The sequence below is a fragment of the Melopsittacus undulatus genome, chromosome 7 (assembly GCF_012275295.1).
Source record: "Melopsittacus undulatus isolate bMelUnd1 chromosome 7, bMelUnd1.mat.Z, whole genome shotgun sequence".
In the NCBI taxonomy this organism is placed as follows: Eukaryota; Metazoa; Chordata; class Aves; order Psittaciformes; family Psittaculidae; genus Melopsittacus; species Melopsittacus undulatus.
This window is the reverse complement of record NC_047533.1, coordinates 34,131,910-34,149,030: the sequence shown is the minus strand read 5'-3', so window position 1 is coordinate 34,149,030 and position 17,121 is coordinate 34,131,910. Positions and strand designations below refer to the sequence as shown.

The 17,121-nt window shown below is 44.0% G+C and overlaps 1 protein-coding gene across 6 annotated transcripts in view; it reads left to right on the top strand.

The window, feature by feature from the left end:
* The window catches only part of STOX2 (storkhead box 2), a 129,120-nt gene that overhangs the window by 37,528 nt on the left and 74,471 nt on the right, over positions 1 to 17,121 (top strand). For 3 of the 6 annotated variants that reach the window (XR_004549866.1, XM_034064898.1, XM_034064901.1), the window contains one exon: positions 2,972 to 3,098. The exons of 2 other annotated variants lie outside the window; for them this stretch is intronic. Coding sequence is in view for 3 of the 4 variants with exons in the window: in XM_034064898.1 (XP_033920789.1) it covers positions 2,972 to 3,098 (127 nt within the window). In the remaining variant the exon portion in view is untranslated. Of the gene's footprint in view, positions 1 to 2,971; positions 3,099 to 11,204; positions 11,664 to 17,121 lie in introns of those variants that run through there. One more of the 6 variants, XM_034064899.1, reaches the window with a different exon arrangement.

Genomic DNA, 17,121 nt, shown 5'->3' with positions numbered 1-17,121 from the left:
TCCTCAACTACACAATCTGTAAATCTGGACAGGAATGTTTCTATGGATGTGTGGAGGAACATCTTGCTGGGAGGTAGTATCTTCTGGGCTTGTTGAGACCTTACAACACAGGCAAACCAAACACAAGTTCTTCAAAATGAATTTAATTTTATTGAATTTAAGGTACCCAATGGGGAAGGAAAGTCATTGAGTGTTCAGGGTGGGAGAAGGGCCATAAATACAAATACCACCCTGTTTACCTCCAAGGGAATGCAAGTGGACAGGAAAACTTGGCCATCTACCAGCAGCTTATCACTACCTGTCACAAAGCTCATCACTCCCAGCTGGGATTTAACGTCAGCAGCAGGGCATCATCATTGATTGCGTGCTCCCGTATCCTGAGAGCCACTCTCTCATAGTTTAAGCTGACAGTACTTCTTAGCAAAGCTGGCACGCTAAACTAATTTGGGGGGTTTTGTAGGTATGGATTTTTGGTTTTGTGGTGTTTTGTTTTTTTCTTTTTATCCCAGCTTGAAATCCCATCCTCCTGCATAATTACCTGTCTTTGTTGAGAAAAATTGCAGTGGACAAAAGCCTTGTTAGTTGATGGGATAAGAGGGGATGAAACAGGTCTCTCAATCCTCATTCCTTTTGTGTACACAGGAAGCCTCTTGGCACAAAGATAGCTGGATTTCCAGTGCAACAGGGAACCACACTGGGTTCTATTGAAATAATAGGGCAGATGCTACAAAAGATTATGCAATAAAACCTATATGTTACTTCTAAGAGGCTGGGTTTTTGATAACTGTTGTAGGACTGTTTATTGGGTAAATAATTAGACTTTCCAGATAAGAGGTAGGATACAATATACATTGGAAAGATTTATGAGAGCTAAAAAGTAACACATGCATTCATTGGCAGCTGTTTACAGCACTGGCTTGTGTGTTTCATTTCATTCCTGAATTTTATTTCAAAAGCTTCAGACAATGCGGGATTGAGACTATGGTGACTGAAAGCAAAGCAACTGAGAAATGTATTTGAAAAGCCTGCATATGATATGCATTCCATTTATGAGGAATATTTCCTTTATGACCTCCTCCTGCTTTATGTTTAACATTTCAAAGAACTTTGGAGGACTGTCTGTAGGCTGTGTCTTCATGGAGCCAGTAGCCAAGGATTTAAAGTATTGTCATTGCTGGCCTGAAGCTGAAAACTCCAGGCGGTTTTAATCTCAGGGTGGGAGGTGGCGGGGTGGGTGTTTAAACCCAACCTTTTGTGTTCAGATTAGGAGTGCAGGAGGATAGACTTAAGGGGTGTTAGTGAGATTTTTTTCACTGGCAGCTAAGTAATAGCATTGGGCTTTGGAAATACTTTTTTCCAAGTCTTTGTTATTTCAGTAATTACTATGTGGTGGGTAGAAATCCATAGCGTTTGTGGGTTTTTTAAGTACCACAGCAATGACACAGGGATGTGGGCAATGAAAAGCAGTACTTATTTTTATAACTTTTTACTCCTTGGATGACTTAGGGCACTTAAATGTCTTCTTGGATAGTCTATAATTGTTTCAGTCCTGGATGTCTGTGTTTATTTTGTCTTGGTTCCATCAGCTTGGATAATAGTAATATCCATCTTTGGAGAAGAAGGAAGACTAAAACAATTTGGCACTAGCATCATGCTTGACAAATCTGAAATCTGCCAGCTGTGAAGGCAGCTTGCCTGATCTACCTTACAATATCTGAAAGATGGAAAGGTTACCAAACATATCCCCCATCAAGAAAGAGATCAAGAGATAAGTTGCTGAGCACTTGCATATAGCGTTTATTTTACTTTCTGTTAGAATCTAAGAAATGTTGGTCCTGAGTATTTGTTGATTCCTGGAATAGCTAAGGATAAAGAGCACTTGAAATTTTTATGTATGGAAACATGATGACTCCTTGCAAGAGTTTCTTAGATGAGCACCATAACTAATAAGATTTACCACACTTGACTTGTGTAGGTATTGAGCTCAGTTCAATAGTGATCAGTTTTAATGAAGACTAAAGACTTTCTAGCTCTCAATTTTGTACATGATTCTTATTCAAACAGAATTCTAATGCTAAAAAAACTGTTGCACTTAAGATGCTTTCTTCTTTTGAAAAAAGGTATTTTTAGATTTCCAGAAATCTAAAATTCTCTCTGCCTTACAAAAACTCGCTGTAATACAAAATCTATTTTGAAATAAACCTTATCCTATGCCATTGCCATACACATGCTTTAAAGAATGTAAGTATGCTCTTGTGGTGGGAAGGAGTGTGCTTTTCAGATTTGACAGGAATTTTTTTCTTTATTTTTGTAATTTGATTTTAGTTTACCTTTCTTAATTTGACTATTTAAATTTGGCCATTGTAATGATATTCCTTTGTAATAAGGGGTGGTTTTCTTCATAACATCTACATCTTTCACGTATTTTTTGCCTTGACTCTGATAAGAAAGTTGTAGGTTGAAAAATTCACACCAGAGACTGCTCTTATATGTCCCTGAAGTGCTATGTTAGAAGCATTTCATAGAATCATAGAATAGTTAGGATTGGAAAGGACCTCAAGATCATCTAGTTCCAACCCCCCTGCCATGGGCAGGGACTTTCACTAAGATGAGGCTCTGGGTGCTGCTCCCTTCTGCTTAGCTCCATAGAGGAGTTAAAGATCTGGCACTGACCTTCCAACAATCTCAGAGGTACAGTGCTCTGCTGGATTTAAGTCCCTCTTCATGTTTAAAAACAAATAAATTAATAACAAAGTAATATAGAAGGATATATAGGAAAAAAAAGTAGAGCTCCGTGTTGTTGATACATGTACTTTAACAGATTGCACTCTTAAAGCAGGGCATCACTTAGTAAGACAAAAATGATTTTGTTGGACTAGTCCCCAGTTGAAAAACGTAACTTTCTTACAAGGTGATGGGAGAAGTTTGAGACCCAGTGCTATAAAATGTTTTTTTCTTGTTCCTCTACTAGAATACAAAAATCTCTACACTCAGGAGAAATACTCAGAACAGCTTCTACAGAGAGGCAAGTGCAAGAGATGCCTGCATAAACCTTCATCTGAACAGGGCAATGGGAAATTGTCTCTGGGTGCACACAGGTGGGTAATGTCAGAGCATCAAAAGCTAAGTGGAGGGTGGTGAGAAACTGTGGTAAGCAGGAATAGGCAGGGTAGCTGTCCAAGAGTGGGGTCTTCCTTCTGACAAGGGCTTCTGTGTCTTCAGAAGAGAGAATCTCCAGGGTCCCACTGAAAACTAATGACTAAAGAGTGCCACCTTCTTGGGAACAAATTGACTCTGCAGCTCTGCAGTGTGGTCCAGAGGACATGCAGGCTGATAGTTTTGCGTTGATTTTCCAGAAGCCTTTGGGTCAGGCATTTGTTGAGTCACCTAATTTCTGTCTCTGACTCTTCTTTAGTGTTTTTCCTTGCCCAAAAACTAGGCTAAGACAATGAGACAGCCTCTGAATCTGAGACTATAATAAAATGTCCAAGAAGTAATTGAATTACTTTTCTATAAGATGATGAATCAGTGTTTTTTTTTTCTCTTGGATTTGCCTCTTGCTTGCACTCACTTCAACTGATTGATGGGACATGTACATTTTCAGTGCTAAAACACTATTTTGAAAGCCAATTTAATATAGGCAGAGCTTCATGGACACATGAATGTAAATTCATGACAAGAGGTTGTTTACAAAGGGTGGAGTAGCCTATTTTCAGGCCTCTCAACTTTTCTAAGGTTTTTAAGATCTCTGCCTGTTACACAGGCTATATATATAATCTATAAAATATACTCACTATATTGCACAGCTGTATAAGCAAGAATTCTGAGAGGGAGCTTAGTATTGGGTTGTTCAGCAAATGCTTTGTGGCATTATAGCAGCTGCTGGGATTTAGTTCCCTTGGTATGCTGCTTCAGTTTTTAGGGCTGTCCATCAACTATGTTCACTGTCCCATTTGCAAACATGCCTGTGGTGCTTTTTTCAGTTTTGTGTATGGCGAGTAATTCTTCAAGACAAGAATTTAGAGCTTAAAACTAACATACTAAATAATAGCCATGTGAAATGCAAACCAGTGCTCACTTGCTATTATCAGGACCCTCTTTTCTTTCTCAGTGCATTTTTCCTTAAAAGGTGCCTACCTCACATGCAGAATCTGTGTGTTGTTTATTCTGCTGTAGCACCCAGGAGCTTCACCAGAGCCCAAGACCTGCTCGTGCTTGGTGCTGTCTCATAATCTTGTGAGGTGTTACACAAGTATAAAGCAGAAACATGGGCTCTGTGAAGGAATGGAAAGAGACACAGATGTGTGATTTAGTCGTTAAAAACATAATCTGTGATGGCTTTTACTGCTGGTGGGATCTACATTGCCTACTCAGCTCTTGCTCTCTGTTTTTTCAACTTGCAAAGCAGAAGAATAAGCTGTCTTTCTAACTTGCAGTACAGCTGGCCCCCATATATCAGTATGTTACTTAAATACCAGGATACTAATGATATGTGACACCAGTGGAAAACAAGAAAGCTGAGGCCAACATTTTTGGCACGTCTTTTACTACTGTGTCCTTTGGAAGAGCAGGCAGTGAATGGAGTTCCTGTAACTCCATTTCTCCAAAGTTTTGAATTCTATTATATGTGAGAGGTTTAATAAATGCTTGACTCTGTGCACAACTACTCAGGATCCATAGCTTGCCTACCTCTTCAGTTGATTTTGTATACTGAAGAGTTACAAACCCAGCTTCCATCCATTTTTACTAACTGGCTTTGAGTAAGTGATTATGGGGAAGGAAAAGCATGCATCAAAGTGAAGGTTGTATCCTACAGCCTGTGTTCCCTGTGGTAGGTTGGTACACTTTCAGGTAGTCTTGGATACCCAGATTTAAAACCTTTCTGCATCAATTGTCTTCTGTGCAGAGCAAGCACAAATGTGATCAGAAGGTCCAGCATGAAAAAAACAGGGGAGCCTTTCTTCTCATAGCAGAGGCAGGTTTGTCGTAAAAATCATGCAAGTTAAAATAAATACCATGGCGCATAAGCCAGCACACAGAAAAATGAATTGGTGAGCTACAGCATGTGTGCAGCAGCAGTACTGCATTCCTGTCATCACACATTCCCAAAGCATAACAGAGAGAGAAATATGATCTGAAACTGGTTTAAAAGGTGTTGTAATTAAGCCAGGATTACTACCATGGTATAACACAACCTGATAGCATTCTGGAGTTAGATTGAAGACTTGCTTGTGATAAGCTCTAAAACATTTTTCTTTTCTCATATTTGGAAGGGTTTTGGGTTTGGGTTTTTTTGTTTGTTTTGTTTTTTTTTTTTTTCCACTTACACCTTTGCCCCTGGGATTTTTAATTTCCCTTTTGGTGGAGTTCCTCAAATGCTCTCTCCAAGGAGAGAGGGTTTTCTCAGCAAGCCCAACTTCTCCTGTGCAAATAAATCCATCAAGAAAGGCTGCCTTATTTTGTGACCTGGGCCACAAGAATAGATTACAAGTACTTGGCTTCTCTTGCATGTTTGAGTACCAACAAGTACTAGGGAGAGGTGACAAATTAATAGTGTTGGTGTCAGAAGTCTAAGTGCTGCTGTGAAAAGAGGATGTCCCTCTTCAGGCACAGTTTTCTGGTTTGTTCTTGCCAGTGTATCTGATTACAAAGACCTGGAAGGAAAAACTAATGCTTCCTACAGCCAGGGACAGTTGCAGCCTGTTGCCAAACCTCTTTAACCACTGTGGGATTGTGTAAAACTATCTTTTTTAGAATCTGAGTTTTGTACATTTATTAATACAGAGACACAAGAAGCCATACATAAAAATGGAGAGTTCATGCAGTGGACAATTTACTCCGTTCATGGATGTATTAATATTAGAAATGTCAGTAATGTATTTTCTCAGGAAGGCTATCATGCAGAGCTGCAGATCTAATATAACCATATATTGACAAGGCCTGTGATGTTATACCTGAATTTGAAGTTTTTCCTGAGTTCCAAATTACATTTTTTCCACCTCTTCTTGCACTCAACTTTCCTTCTCCCTTCCCTGCTTTAAGTGAGCTGCTTGTACTACAAACTTTTTCTTCCTCTGAGGCTGGCAACTGGGAAAAGGACACTACCATAGACCTGCAGAGAGTGAAGCCACAAGGCTTTGAGCTGAGCACCTCGCATCTTGACAATGCTGCCTGTTCTGGTGGTGTTGGGTGCTTGTAAGACACCAGCTCTGCTGACTGTAATAAAGCCAAGTCGTTTTCACTTCCTCCCTGTGCAACAGGCAATGTAGTGACAGGGTAAGGGAGAACTCAGGCTTTGAATACATAGCTTGAGAGACAATGATTTTTGAGGTGTCTTAGCAAAGAGGGGGGTTGCTTTCCTCCTTGTGTCCCCTGTATTTTGCCATTTTTATTTTAGGGTATGACTTCCATACTTACTGAATTTGAAAACCTCAAGCAGTCAGTCCCCAGAGCAGGCAAGCTGAGGCAGTAACGCCAGTGCACCCTGCTACTGAAGCCTGCTGCTCTCCCCTATAGAAACTTGTTTGTCCTGGGGAGCGAAAAAGAAGTAGCCCCAACTGAAACTTGAAATACCACATTGCATGAGAGTAATTACCATATATGCGCACATGCTCAAGCATGTGTGCACACACACATGCAGAGAAATATGTACATCTACAGCTCACCATATTGTACTCTGCTACATAATTATCATTTTTCAATTGAGGAAAAATAAGCCTATGAAATGGAAGCTGTAACCCTTGAGTTTTAACAGCATACTGCCACTGCCACTCTTCTGGGCCACTTACGCCCTTTTCATTTTGCTATTTTCCATTTATAAAATGGGAACAGACCTGCTTAGCAACTAATAAGTGAGTGTTTATGAAGATCAAATGCAATAGATATCCTTATTAATATTTGTTTTCTCACTTTTTGAAAGATGACACAGAAGGTTTTCAGAAGCTCAGAGTTTGAATTGCTTCTCCAAAAGCCTCCAGGCTCCCTATGAATTTGGACTGAATCAGGGTTGTGATTGAAAGCTTGAGTACATAACAATCCTCTGTAATGTCTTACATGTACCTAAGCTTCTTTTTTTGAAATTCATAATGTTAATCAGCGCCTTTGAAATGGCTACTGTTATGTTGCCAATTCCTGATAAAGAATTGTTAGGTTAGAAAGGAGGCTGGATGCCTAGCTCTGGTTTAGTTCAGACTTTTTTCCATCCAAGATCTCTATGGTCTATTCATCCAGGCCTCACTTCTCCCTCTAGTAACTCAAGAAAGGGGTGGTACCTGTTGGACTTTAAATGATAACATTATAAAAATAAATGCTTTGTCTGATTCTGATTCTCAACAAAAAGCTTCTGAATCAATGCATCAAGCTTTGAAACCATCTCCTTTTCCTCTTCACTATTGACAGCAAGTGATCAGATGCGCATCAGCTCAGTTCCTGCTTGGAAGGAGTATTTTCCCTCACCCAACAAACTCCCTCAGACTATTTCCATTCTTCTTTTTACAATTAGGCAAAACTTTGCCAATGTGTAATAGATAGGCAAAAATATTTGTAAATTAAATTAACATTTCCCAATGGTTTTAGCCAAAGAAAATGAGTTCTCCCTGCTCCTGTTGGGACTGTCGGATTAAACAGCCTATTTTTAGTATTTCAAAATGTACTATTGCTCACCAAGCACGACAGCCGTTTGAAGCTGGGAACTTTTCTTCCCCTACTCTGCTCTAAAAAGCTGTATGAATCCAGACATTTATTGTCTTTTACTGGGGAAAAAAAAAGGTTAAAGAACAAAATGTTGTGGGTTGCTTTTAAGCACTCAAACTTTAGCTAATGATTTTGTTTCAGTTTGGCCACTGAAGCAAAAAATCAATTACACACACAGTTCTAGCAATTTTCCAAAGAAAACAGACAAAACTTAAATTTGGTCTTTAATTATATATTTGATTCATCCCAGTAACAACACTTGACTTCAAACAATGCAAGAGCAGGAGGAAACTTGCTCTGAATTCCTCTCTTCAAAGAGAAGAACTCTTTCAGATACCATGTCAGAAAGCTTTAAGCTGAAACCAAATAAGATAACTGTGAGAAGACTGAATAGGAGTTTTAGCTGACTGCAGGTCTCAGTACTGAAAGGAGGCCTGCAAAATGACTTTTAAACAAACCTCCCCATGTTTGGGAAGGAGAGTTGACCTTGCTAGGCGGATTGCTTATTCCTCTCATTCCCTGCTCCCGACATATTAACATGAAAATGACTTTTCATAGTTGCAGGAACAACTTATTTTCCCTTAAAATCATCTTACAATGAAAATTCATCCTGTTATGTGTGCCAAAACCTATGAACCAGCCTGATCCTACAATCAGGAAGTAGAAGGTATCATGTGTTAATTGTATGTACTATATTACTCCCATGAGAACTCCTGCAAGTGTACAAATCGATTAAAACTATTTGAAGGACTAAGGTGCACTGCTACTGGTTCATTAGTGCACAGTAAATTGCTCAAGAAGAACTGGGATATGTGTGCTTTATCTGATAGCTGCAAAGCTGTCCCCTGCTTTTTTATTTGATACTTGTTTGAATAACTCTGAGACTACTCATATATTTCTAGTTGGGAATAATTATGCAGAAAGCCAGTGTAACGATCACTGGTCTTGTTTGGTGTCCCCCCCTGCTTTGTTCTGCCTTTCTGCTTCTGGGCCTCATTTTTCCTCCTCATTGCTTGTTCCTATTTGTCTCATGTAATTTTTTAATGGAACAGATTGGTATCTAGGGCTGTGTCTAGATTAGGAGCAAAGGCTGAGTTTAATTCAGCCATAGGTTGAAGTTAGCTGGCCACCTATTTTCAACCAGTTCCTGACAGCCATCGTCCATTCAACTTTGAGACATAGAATTTACACTCCTGGCTAGAATTTAATTTGCTTTTACATGTAGTAAAATGGGTAGGATTTTAGGTTTGACTTAGCTGGGTAGTGGTAACCAGTCTGGCCTAACCTCAGCCTTTTATAAGAAAAGTTGAATGATTCTAGACATTCTTACTGGTTTTCTGATCTGAGGGTGAAAACGTGCTCTATTATAAGCTTTGCATTGGCTGATGAGTAAATTGCTAGTTAAGTAAGTTACATGATGGAAAATGCAGTTTTATTAGTAGAGCTCTAGGCCATTCTTTTCCTTTTTTTTTTTTTTTTTGCTCATCTTACTTGTTCCTGTTGCTACCAGTTACAAAGTACCAATGGAAATGTGTCATTCCTGGTGGCTTTTCACACAGTTGGAAGGAGGTGAGGGTGAATGGGAAAGGACCCTGTAGTATTTAATCTTCAAAGCTCTTTCTGGATTTCATTCATGCAGTTTCTACTCATGTGAAAAGGATGGCTGCATACAAAACCCTGAATGATTCTCCAGTGCGTGTTCTGCCCACAGCCGTACAGCTAGGCAGGATGAGGTGGGTTCTGGAGTGATGAGCCCAAAGCTTCACAGCAAGGCAGCAAATGGGTAATGTCTCAATGTCCACTGGCATTGATGTTCAATTTATTCACCAGGAAGTCAGTCATCCTTTTACTGGTTCATCACTATAGAAAATGTTAAAATTACTGACAAAATTACAGTCCTCTGATTTGCCATGCTCTTAGAAACGTGACACAAACCACTGTCAGACAGGTTAAATAATTATAAACATGTGAATGTAAGTAGTTTATTAGCAACTTCTTCAAATCCCGGCATTGGAGTTGTGTCCCCTGGGAATACTGGCACCACCTGATGGCAGGTATGCTCAGAGCCGGCTCACAGAGGAGGCTTTAATCAAACCCTTCACATGGTTTTGGTTAGCTGGAACTCATTTTTGGTAACTGGAGTTCATTTTCAGTTACCCAGTGTTCATAATGCCCGTTGTCCCTCATGGCCTGGCCGGTTCAATATGGTACCCTGGCCACAGATGTGCACAGCGCCAGCACGAAGATGTGCAGCCACCTTCGTGCCGCTGTGATGGGCAGGCCGGGTGTCCTGGCTATCCTTGTGGGTGCAGTGGGTTCGTAACGTGCTGGTGTGACTGACCAGCTCCCGCTGGGGGGCGGGAGAAGCGGTGTGTCTTCTGAGCAAGAAAAGCAGCACCGCTGCGGGAGGATGCCTGGGCTAGCTCCGCGCAGGGTGCCCCGGGGACACAGATCTCTGCCAGCCCCTTCCCTGCCCTGTATCCACCGGCTGCGCCGGGGCGCGAAGGGTGCCCACAGCCGAGGCCCCGCCGCCATAGCCGCCCCTCTCTTCCGCTGCTTCCCGCCGCTCGGGGCGGTGCGCGGCCCGCTCCCCATTGGCTGCCGAAGGCGGCACCCGCAGCGCGGTCGTGCGGAGTGCCCGGGGCTGCACATCGCGACCGGAGACCGCCTGCCCACGGCACGGCTAGAGCCCCCGCCGGGCACGGCACGGCCGGGACGGGCGGGCGGAAAGGAGGCGGAGCAGCAGCGGACGGGAACGGGCCGCCCTCCCCCCCCCCGCCGTGCACGGGGCTTTGTACGCGGGTGCCTGCGAGCCGACCCCAGCCCCTGCCGGCGCAGCACAGGGCAGCGCGGAGCCCGGCGGGACCCGCAGGCCGCGCCGGGACTAGCATGAGCCCGGGCGGCGGCGCGGCGCCTGGCGCTCCAGCGGCAGCTGTTCGCGGCGCGGAGGGGCGGAGGGAGGGCGGCAGGCGGGCGGGCGGGGCTGTGAGCCGCATCCCCGGTGGCCGTGTCCTCTGCGCCGGCCGCCCCTAGCGCGGAGCTGGCGGCGGTCTAGCCCCGGGGACAGGCGGGCAAGGATCGGGGTCCGTGTCGGCCATGGCGAGGCGCGACGCTGCTGGGGGCCGCGGGCCGCTGCGGCCTGCCCGAGCACCGCGGGCCTGAGGGGGGCGGCGGCCGCCGGTCCCGCGTCCGGGAGAGGCGCCTGCGGGTCCTCCCTCCCTGCACCTCCTCCTCCTCGCCTCCTCCCCTCCCTCCTCCTCCTGCCACTGCTCCTCCCGCCGCGCCGGGAGCCGCCGCCGCCTCCCCATCGCCGGGCGCGCCGCGTTCGGGGTCGCAGCCGGCTGCCGCGGGGTTTTCCTCGTTTGTTTGGGCCTTTTGTGTCGCGGCTCACAGTTGGCTAAGCACGGCTGGGCTGAATCGGGCCATTGTTCGGGACCCCCGGGCTCCCACGCTGCACATCCCTCGTCCTCATCCCCCCCTCTCGCCCCCCTCCTCTTTTTTTGCCTGAGAAGCCACATAACGTGCCTTTCCTCCACGCAAATCTGGGAGCCGTAAGCCGGACCGATTGCAAATGAAGTGTAATGCATTGTGGGACGTGTGTAAAATTGGATCATTCGAGGGGGAGAAAGAAAAAAAAAGGAAGGGACCTGAGGCTGGCGCGCTAGAAGAGGCAGCGGCAGGATGCGCGCAGGTTGTGCCCCGGCGGTACCCGCGCTAGGCATCTGATGCCGGGCAGCGCCCGTCCGGCGAGCCGCGGGGCCTGACCCATGCTGCGGTGGGAGGATTAGGCTCCGGCACCCTCAGCATGAAGAAGACGCGGAGTACGACCTTGCGGCGGGCCTGGCCTAGCTCCGACTTCTCCGACCGGGCCTCAGACCGCATGAGGTCCCGCAGCGAGAAGGACTACCGGCTGCACAAACACTTCCCACCAGCTTTCATTTCCCAGGCATCACGGGGCTACATGACATCAGGTTTGTAACATAATTTGTGTACGCGAGGGAGCTTTATTGCTAGCGGGTGCGGGATGTGTGCCTGTCTGGGAAGGCTGTGTTGGTTGGTACGGAGGGGAGCCTGTGACCGGGAGCCCAAGTTGATATGAATAATGAAAAAAAAAAGAATAGCAAACATCCACCATTTTGTACCTCTGCAAGATTCACAGCAGGGCCCTCGCAATATGGTGTTTAAAATCTATTAGTCGAGTGAAATAATTGTGCGAGAGAAACGTTCTCGTATCTGTCATGGAGGGGCAGATGAAAACGTCTGGGTTCGCAGAGCATGGAGCCCTTTGCGCCTTTTGTGCGGAAAAGCATGTGGTGGATATTTGCTGCTGCCCCACACATGCCCTTTTAAATGCCATTAATTCCAGTTAACTCATTGGGGCTTTCGTGTTTTTCCATTTCGGAAAGGAAGAGAGTCACCTGTGATTGCAGTCACCGTCGCCTTGTTCCATGCAGGCTCTCCAGGTTTCTGCTGCATGCTTCTGCAATGGCAAAGCACGCTTTGGAGAAAATGACTGTAAACACATTTGCATTTGTTATTTGAGGTGCAGAAGGAGACCAGACCTCTGTATGTGGGGCAGTACACACGTGCATGTACATTCATTTGTTGGCTGCTTTCAAGGAAGGCCGTAGGGAGATAATGGACACTGCACCAACATGTTTGTGCTTGGGAAAGGGAGAGCACAAACAAAACAAAAACCAGCGCAGGGGAAGGCAGGCACTGGGGAGAGGCTTGGCCTCCAGTGAAGTACTGGTGCAATTTTGGAATGCTTCAGTACTGTTAATGGAAGCTGCTCCATCCTGAAATGCATCTTAATGGCCTTGGAATTAAGACATTCCATAAACACCTGAAAGAAGACTTGGGAAAATGCTGACGGAAAGGGGGCCAGGGGCAGAAAATCCTGGAAACATCCTTTGTTATTCCGCCGCCTACTTATTGTGATGATCAGACATAATGTTTTATTACTATGATGGCAAATTCCAATTTATTGTGAAGGTTAAATCACGTTTTCCCTCTGAGGCTCAATTTAGATTCAGTAGGCAGATTCTTTTAAAGGACAAAAAGAGGGAGAGGGAGAAAATGAAGGTATGTATTCTGCATTACTGAAAATGCTTCCAGCCCTGTGCCCTGTCCCCCCCTCTCCGTTTCTGCTGCAAAGGTTGAGCCAAAGATTGTGGTTGTCAGTTGTACGCTCACTTTGCTATCTCTGGCCCTAATAAATGTATCTGTTTAGCCAGGATCAGTTTCTCATGTTTTAAAAAGCCTCGTGACTGTTCTTTCTTTAAAGCTGAGCACAAGGAAAGTAATACACATTTTATTGAAAGATTGGCCTGTGTAAGAACATTGTGCTATTTTGGCAATAGCCACTCTGATTTTTCTCTTTCCTGGGAAGCCACATATTGAGAGGAAATGACAAGGATAATTTATGCTTTAACAGCTGAAGAAGAGGAGAATGGTGGTGGTGGAGGGGTGGTTTTGTTTCCTTGGTGCTGCAGGACCTGAAAGCAGCTGGAAAGCCAAATCTGCCCATACTGCAATGATTTCTGTTGTTCTGCCTGAACGTGCTGATATTCCCACTGTAAGATAACGCTGTGTTGGGTCTGTTGAAGTTGGTGCTCTAAGGCCTCTCTCAGTGTGGAAGCCTGTATTGAAAAGAGAAGGAGCTCACGTGAGCGTTTTGTGCCAAGCAGTGTGGGGTTTTTTTGCTTGTTTTTAATTCTTCAGGGAAGCAGTCTGGCTCTGAGAAAGCTTTATCTTGGCAACATTGGTACAATCCAACCAGACAGCCAAACACCAGCGATCTGCGGAATCAGATGTGTCACCCTCCATTTGTTTGCAGATACCTGTGTCCTGGGGAAGGGGGGATGTGGGAGGTGCGTGTAGGGGGGGAACATAGATTTGTAATCTGCTATTAGTGATTTAAAGTACTCTCCAGACCTCTGGAATATCATGTTTGTGAATATACAGCACAGTGGTTTCAATTGCAGTAACTGAAGAAGAACAAATGTCATGTTCAGTTGGAGTAATTTGCTGGAGTTGTTGGAGGGCGAACTCATTGAAAATTAATACTAGCAAATGTTTGTTTGGGGTTTTTTGTTTTGTTTTTAAATAAACCTAACAGCAACTTAGGCTTTTAGCTGGAAGTGCAGTTGTTCTCCCTTGATGGATAGTTTCCACATCCATTTATTTTTAAAGGATCCTTATCCACTGCCTTTCCAAATATTAGTTTTGGGAGGAATGGCTGCCGTACCTAAAAACATCTGACTATTTGAATTAAACTCTCTTCCTTGCAGGAAATCTATAGGAAGTCCTCTGGCATAAAACTTGTAGGGATCAGGAATACAAATACTTCTTTGTCACACAGAATGTTGCAGCGGAGAAAGCATCCCAAAACACATGGGCTTTTCAGAGGGCTGCATTCTGTTTATCCATCCATTTAACCTCATCACCATTAGCATTGTTGTGGTTCTCTTTTTATTAGATGCTTCATTGTTTGGGAAGGGGGTGGAGGGTGGGAAAGAAACCTTGGGATTTTGCCTCAATTACTCTGCTTAGGGAAATATGGAAAAGCAGAGAGTCAAATGACCTTCGGTAAGATGCTAAAAAGCTTGAAATGTTAGTATTTGAGCATGCCTGAATGGGGCATGGAGAATCGTATGTGTATTTCTTTCAGTACAGAGAAATACCGAGTAACGGTGTTGCAGTCAATGCCATGGTGCTTTATTTGGGGAAAAATCCAGTCTCTAAGCAGAACTGGCTTTATAATGGAAGTGCAAACCTCATGCTAGAGTGGTGAAGCACAACTGATTTTAAGCAGCCCTTTCAGTAAAACTGAGTGAGGATCAGTTTGATGCTAGCTTGATTAAGAGCAGCATTGGTGGCTGGCAGCCACACTTTCAATACTTGAGGAGCAAACTGCCCATAATTACAGAAAATGGGTGCACATGCAATTGATCTGAAATTTTAAGATTGTTTCACAGATGAAGTGAGATGGAAGAAGCAGGGAATTTAGAAAATCACACATTTTTACTGCTGTGCGGTCTCTCGATGTGTGCTATTGAATCAGCTGTACTCCAGGGTTACTTCATGCCTCCTAGCAACCACTAGGTTCAAAGGGCATGCAAGGAGTTCATTGTTCATGCGGAATATTAATTTCCCACTGGAGGGCTGACTTGGAGAAAAAACACAGAAAAAGAAAACTACAACAATGTAGAGCTTTGACCTTGAGTGAAAAGAGATGTTGAAAAGTTTGAATCCAATAAAATTCATACGCGATGCTGAAAAGGGGGAAATAGACTTGCAGGTTTTGATAGATTGCTGCTTAATTCAAGGGAAAATAAAGAAATCTTATGGAACTGCCAAGTGGGATAAAACTCACTGAAACTTAGGAGGGCTCCAGTCAGTCACATGAAATAACGTGTACAGCTTGCTGAAATGTTGGAAGCTGCTTGCTTTCACTCTTTTTTTCCCCTCTGCAATAACAAAGACAAATCCTGGATTTTGTGTTAGTGGGAGAGGAGCTGCACCCTGCGGTTGACCCAGCCATTAAATGTTGCCAGAACTGAATAGCTCCCTGGAAAGAGCCTTCCTCCAGCCACTTCAGTTAAAGATTTTGGTGTTGGAGGTAGTGTGTCAGTTCGAGGTGGGCTGATGGTAGGGTAGCAGTCCAGCACACACAACTCGAAGGATGTCTGAAGAGCTTTCTACAATGATAAAAACTAATTCCAGAGCGTGCACATTTGAAGGTTACCGTCTGAAAAGTTTGTGATCACTTCACTGCTCTTTGCTATGAAATCCCCTTGCAGAGGTTTCAGTGCGTCAAAGTTGAAGGGTAAAATTCAGTATCAGTGTTGCCCTACTGCAACTGGAGTTTGGTTACCAAGCTGCAGCGGAAGGGAAAGGAGAGAAGTATGCAACACTGCTATCCAACTGATGGTATCTGTGTGCAGAAAAGATACCCTTGTTCTCTGTTTCAGGGATGTTTGTGAAAGGTCTCGGTTTGCCTCTTTAGCCTTCTTGAACAGTAAGAAGGATCTTGAGAGCCACTGGGGCAAGTCTGAGAATTTGAGAGTCCTAAGTATTTTTTTAATTTATTTTTTTTAAGCTTGAACCTCACACTAATAAAAAAATGATACTTTGAGATAATCATGCATGATCTGAAGAACTCAGTTCAGTGTAACTGGGAAAGAACAGATACACACAAAGCCTTGAAGCTTGTTCAGTTCTCCTGTCCCTTAATTCAGTTATCTAAAGGAATATGTTCTAGCTTGAAAGTAGCCATATTGTAATTAATATTTAATGGAATAATCAGTATTGCATCACCTTCTTTTTCTCTCAGTGTGGTATTAAGAAACACCTTCCAATTCATCTGCTTAACAGTAACATGATCTCTTTGCCTCCCTGAATCCTGAGTGATTTTAGGCTGCCTTAGACAAGACCCATTAACAGGACAGTGAAAACAGATGTCAGTGGCTAGCAGTGGCTTTGTCTCTGGGCCCCTGCTCCATATTCTTTGAATCAGCCTGTACTGACCTGGTGAACTCCAAGTGGGTCACTCTGCTTTGTTACTTCAGGGACTATACTTGCTCTGTTGCTTGGAAAGTTGCTTCTGGACTTGTGGTGCTTTCCATTCTCTTTTGGGATTGGTCCCTTTTGTCTTCTGCACTGTGCTCTTACCTTGACAGAGCAATAGGAACTTTCACTGCATCCTGACTTGGGGAGAGGGTGTAAGTGTGCTCATGGACCAGTTTTGAACAGTTCCCACCTCATTTTGGTCCCATCTCTGGTTTCTTGCCTAAAAAAATGAAAAAGACAATCTTCTCTCTTCTGCTGTAGAATCCTGGTTTTTACTTCTGCAGGTGACTGCCCGGTGTTAACTCATATGCAGTGCTATGCCCATGCCTGTGTATAACACCACTGCTTCTGTGCCTGGTCTTTTCCCAACAGATACCAAGATATTTTCTGCATATGACTTTGCAACATTCTGCATGTGACTTCACTTTTAGACCAAACTATGGACTCTGTCCTGAGTACTGCTTGTGTGCTGTGCTGACCAGACTGCATCTGAGTATCTGCTTTCTTCCTGGCTGCTGTGACCTATGAGCAAGGGGATCCAGAGTGGCTTTTTTGTCTATGACATTAGAAGTAAAATAAAAGAGGAATTAATACAAGAAAGAAACAGAAGTCTGTGTGTGCCTATCTTACCTAGGCCTGTTCATGTTTCTATCTCAGTTCAAAGCACTCATCCCTGCAGGGCTAAGTTTCAGCCTCTGTCACCACTTGTGTTCAGAGTCCCAGTGTTATCTCTGCTGGTTTGCTTGGACCTTTGGCCAGGTTGGAGTGCACAGAGGTGCTCCAGGATCAGGTCACCAAAGGGTATGATCCCACTGGTATTTGTGCAGAGGTGTCAGTCTGAATCTGAACGCATTT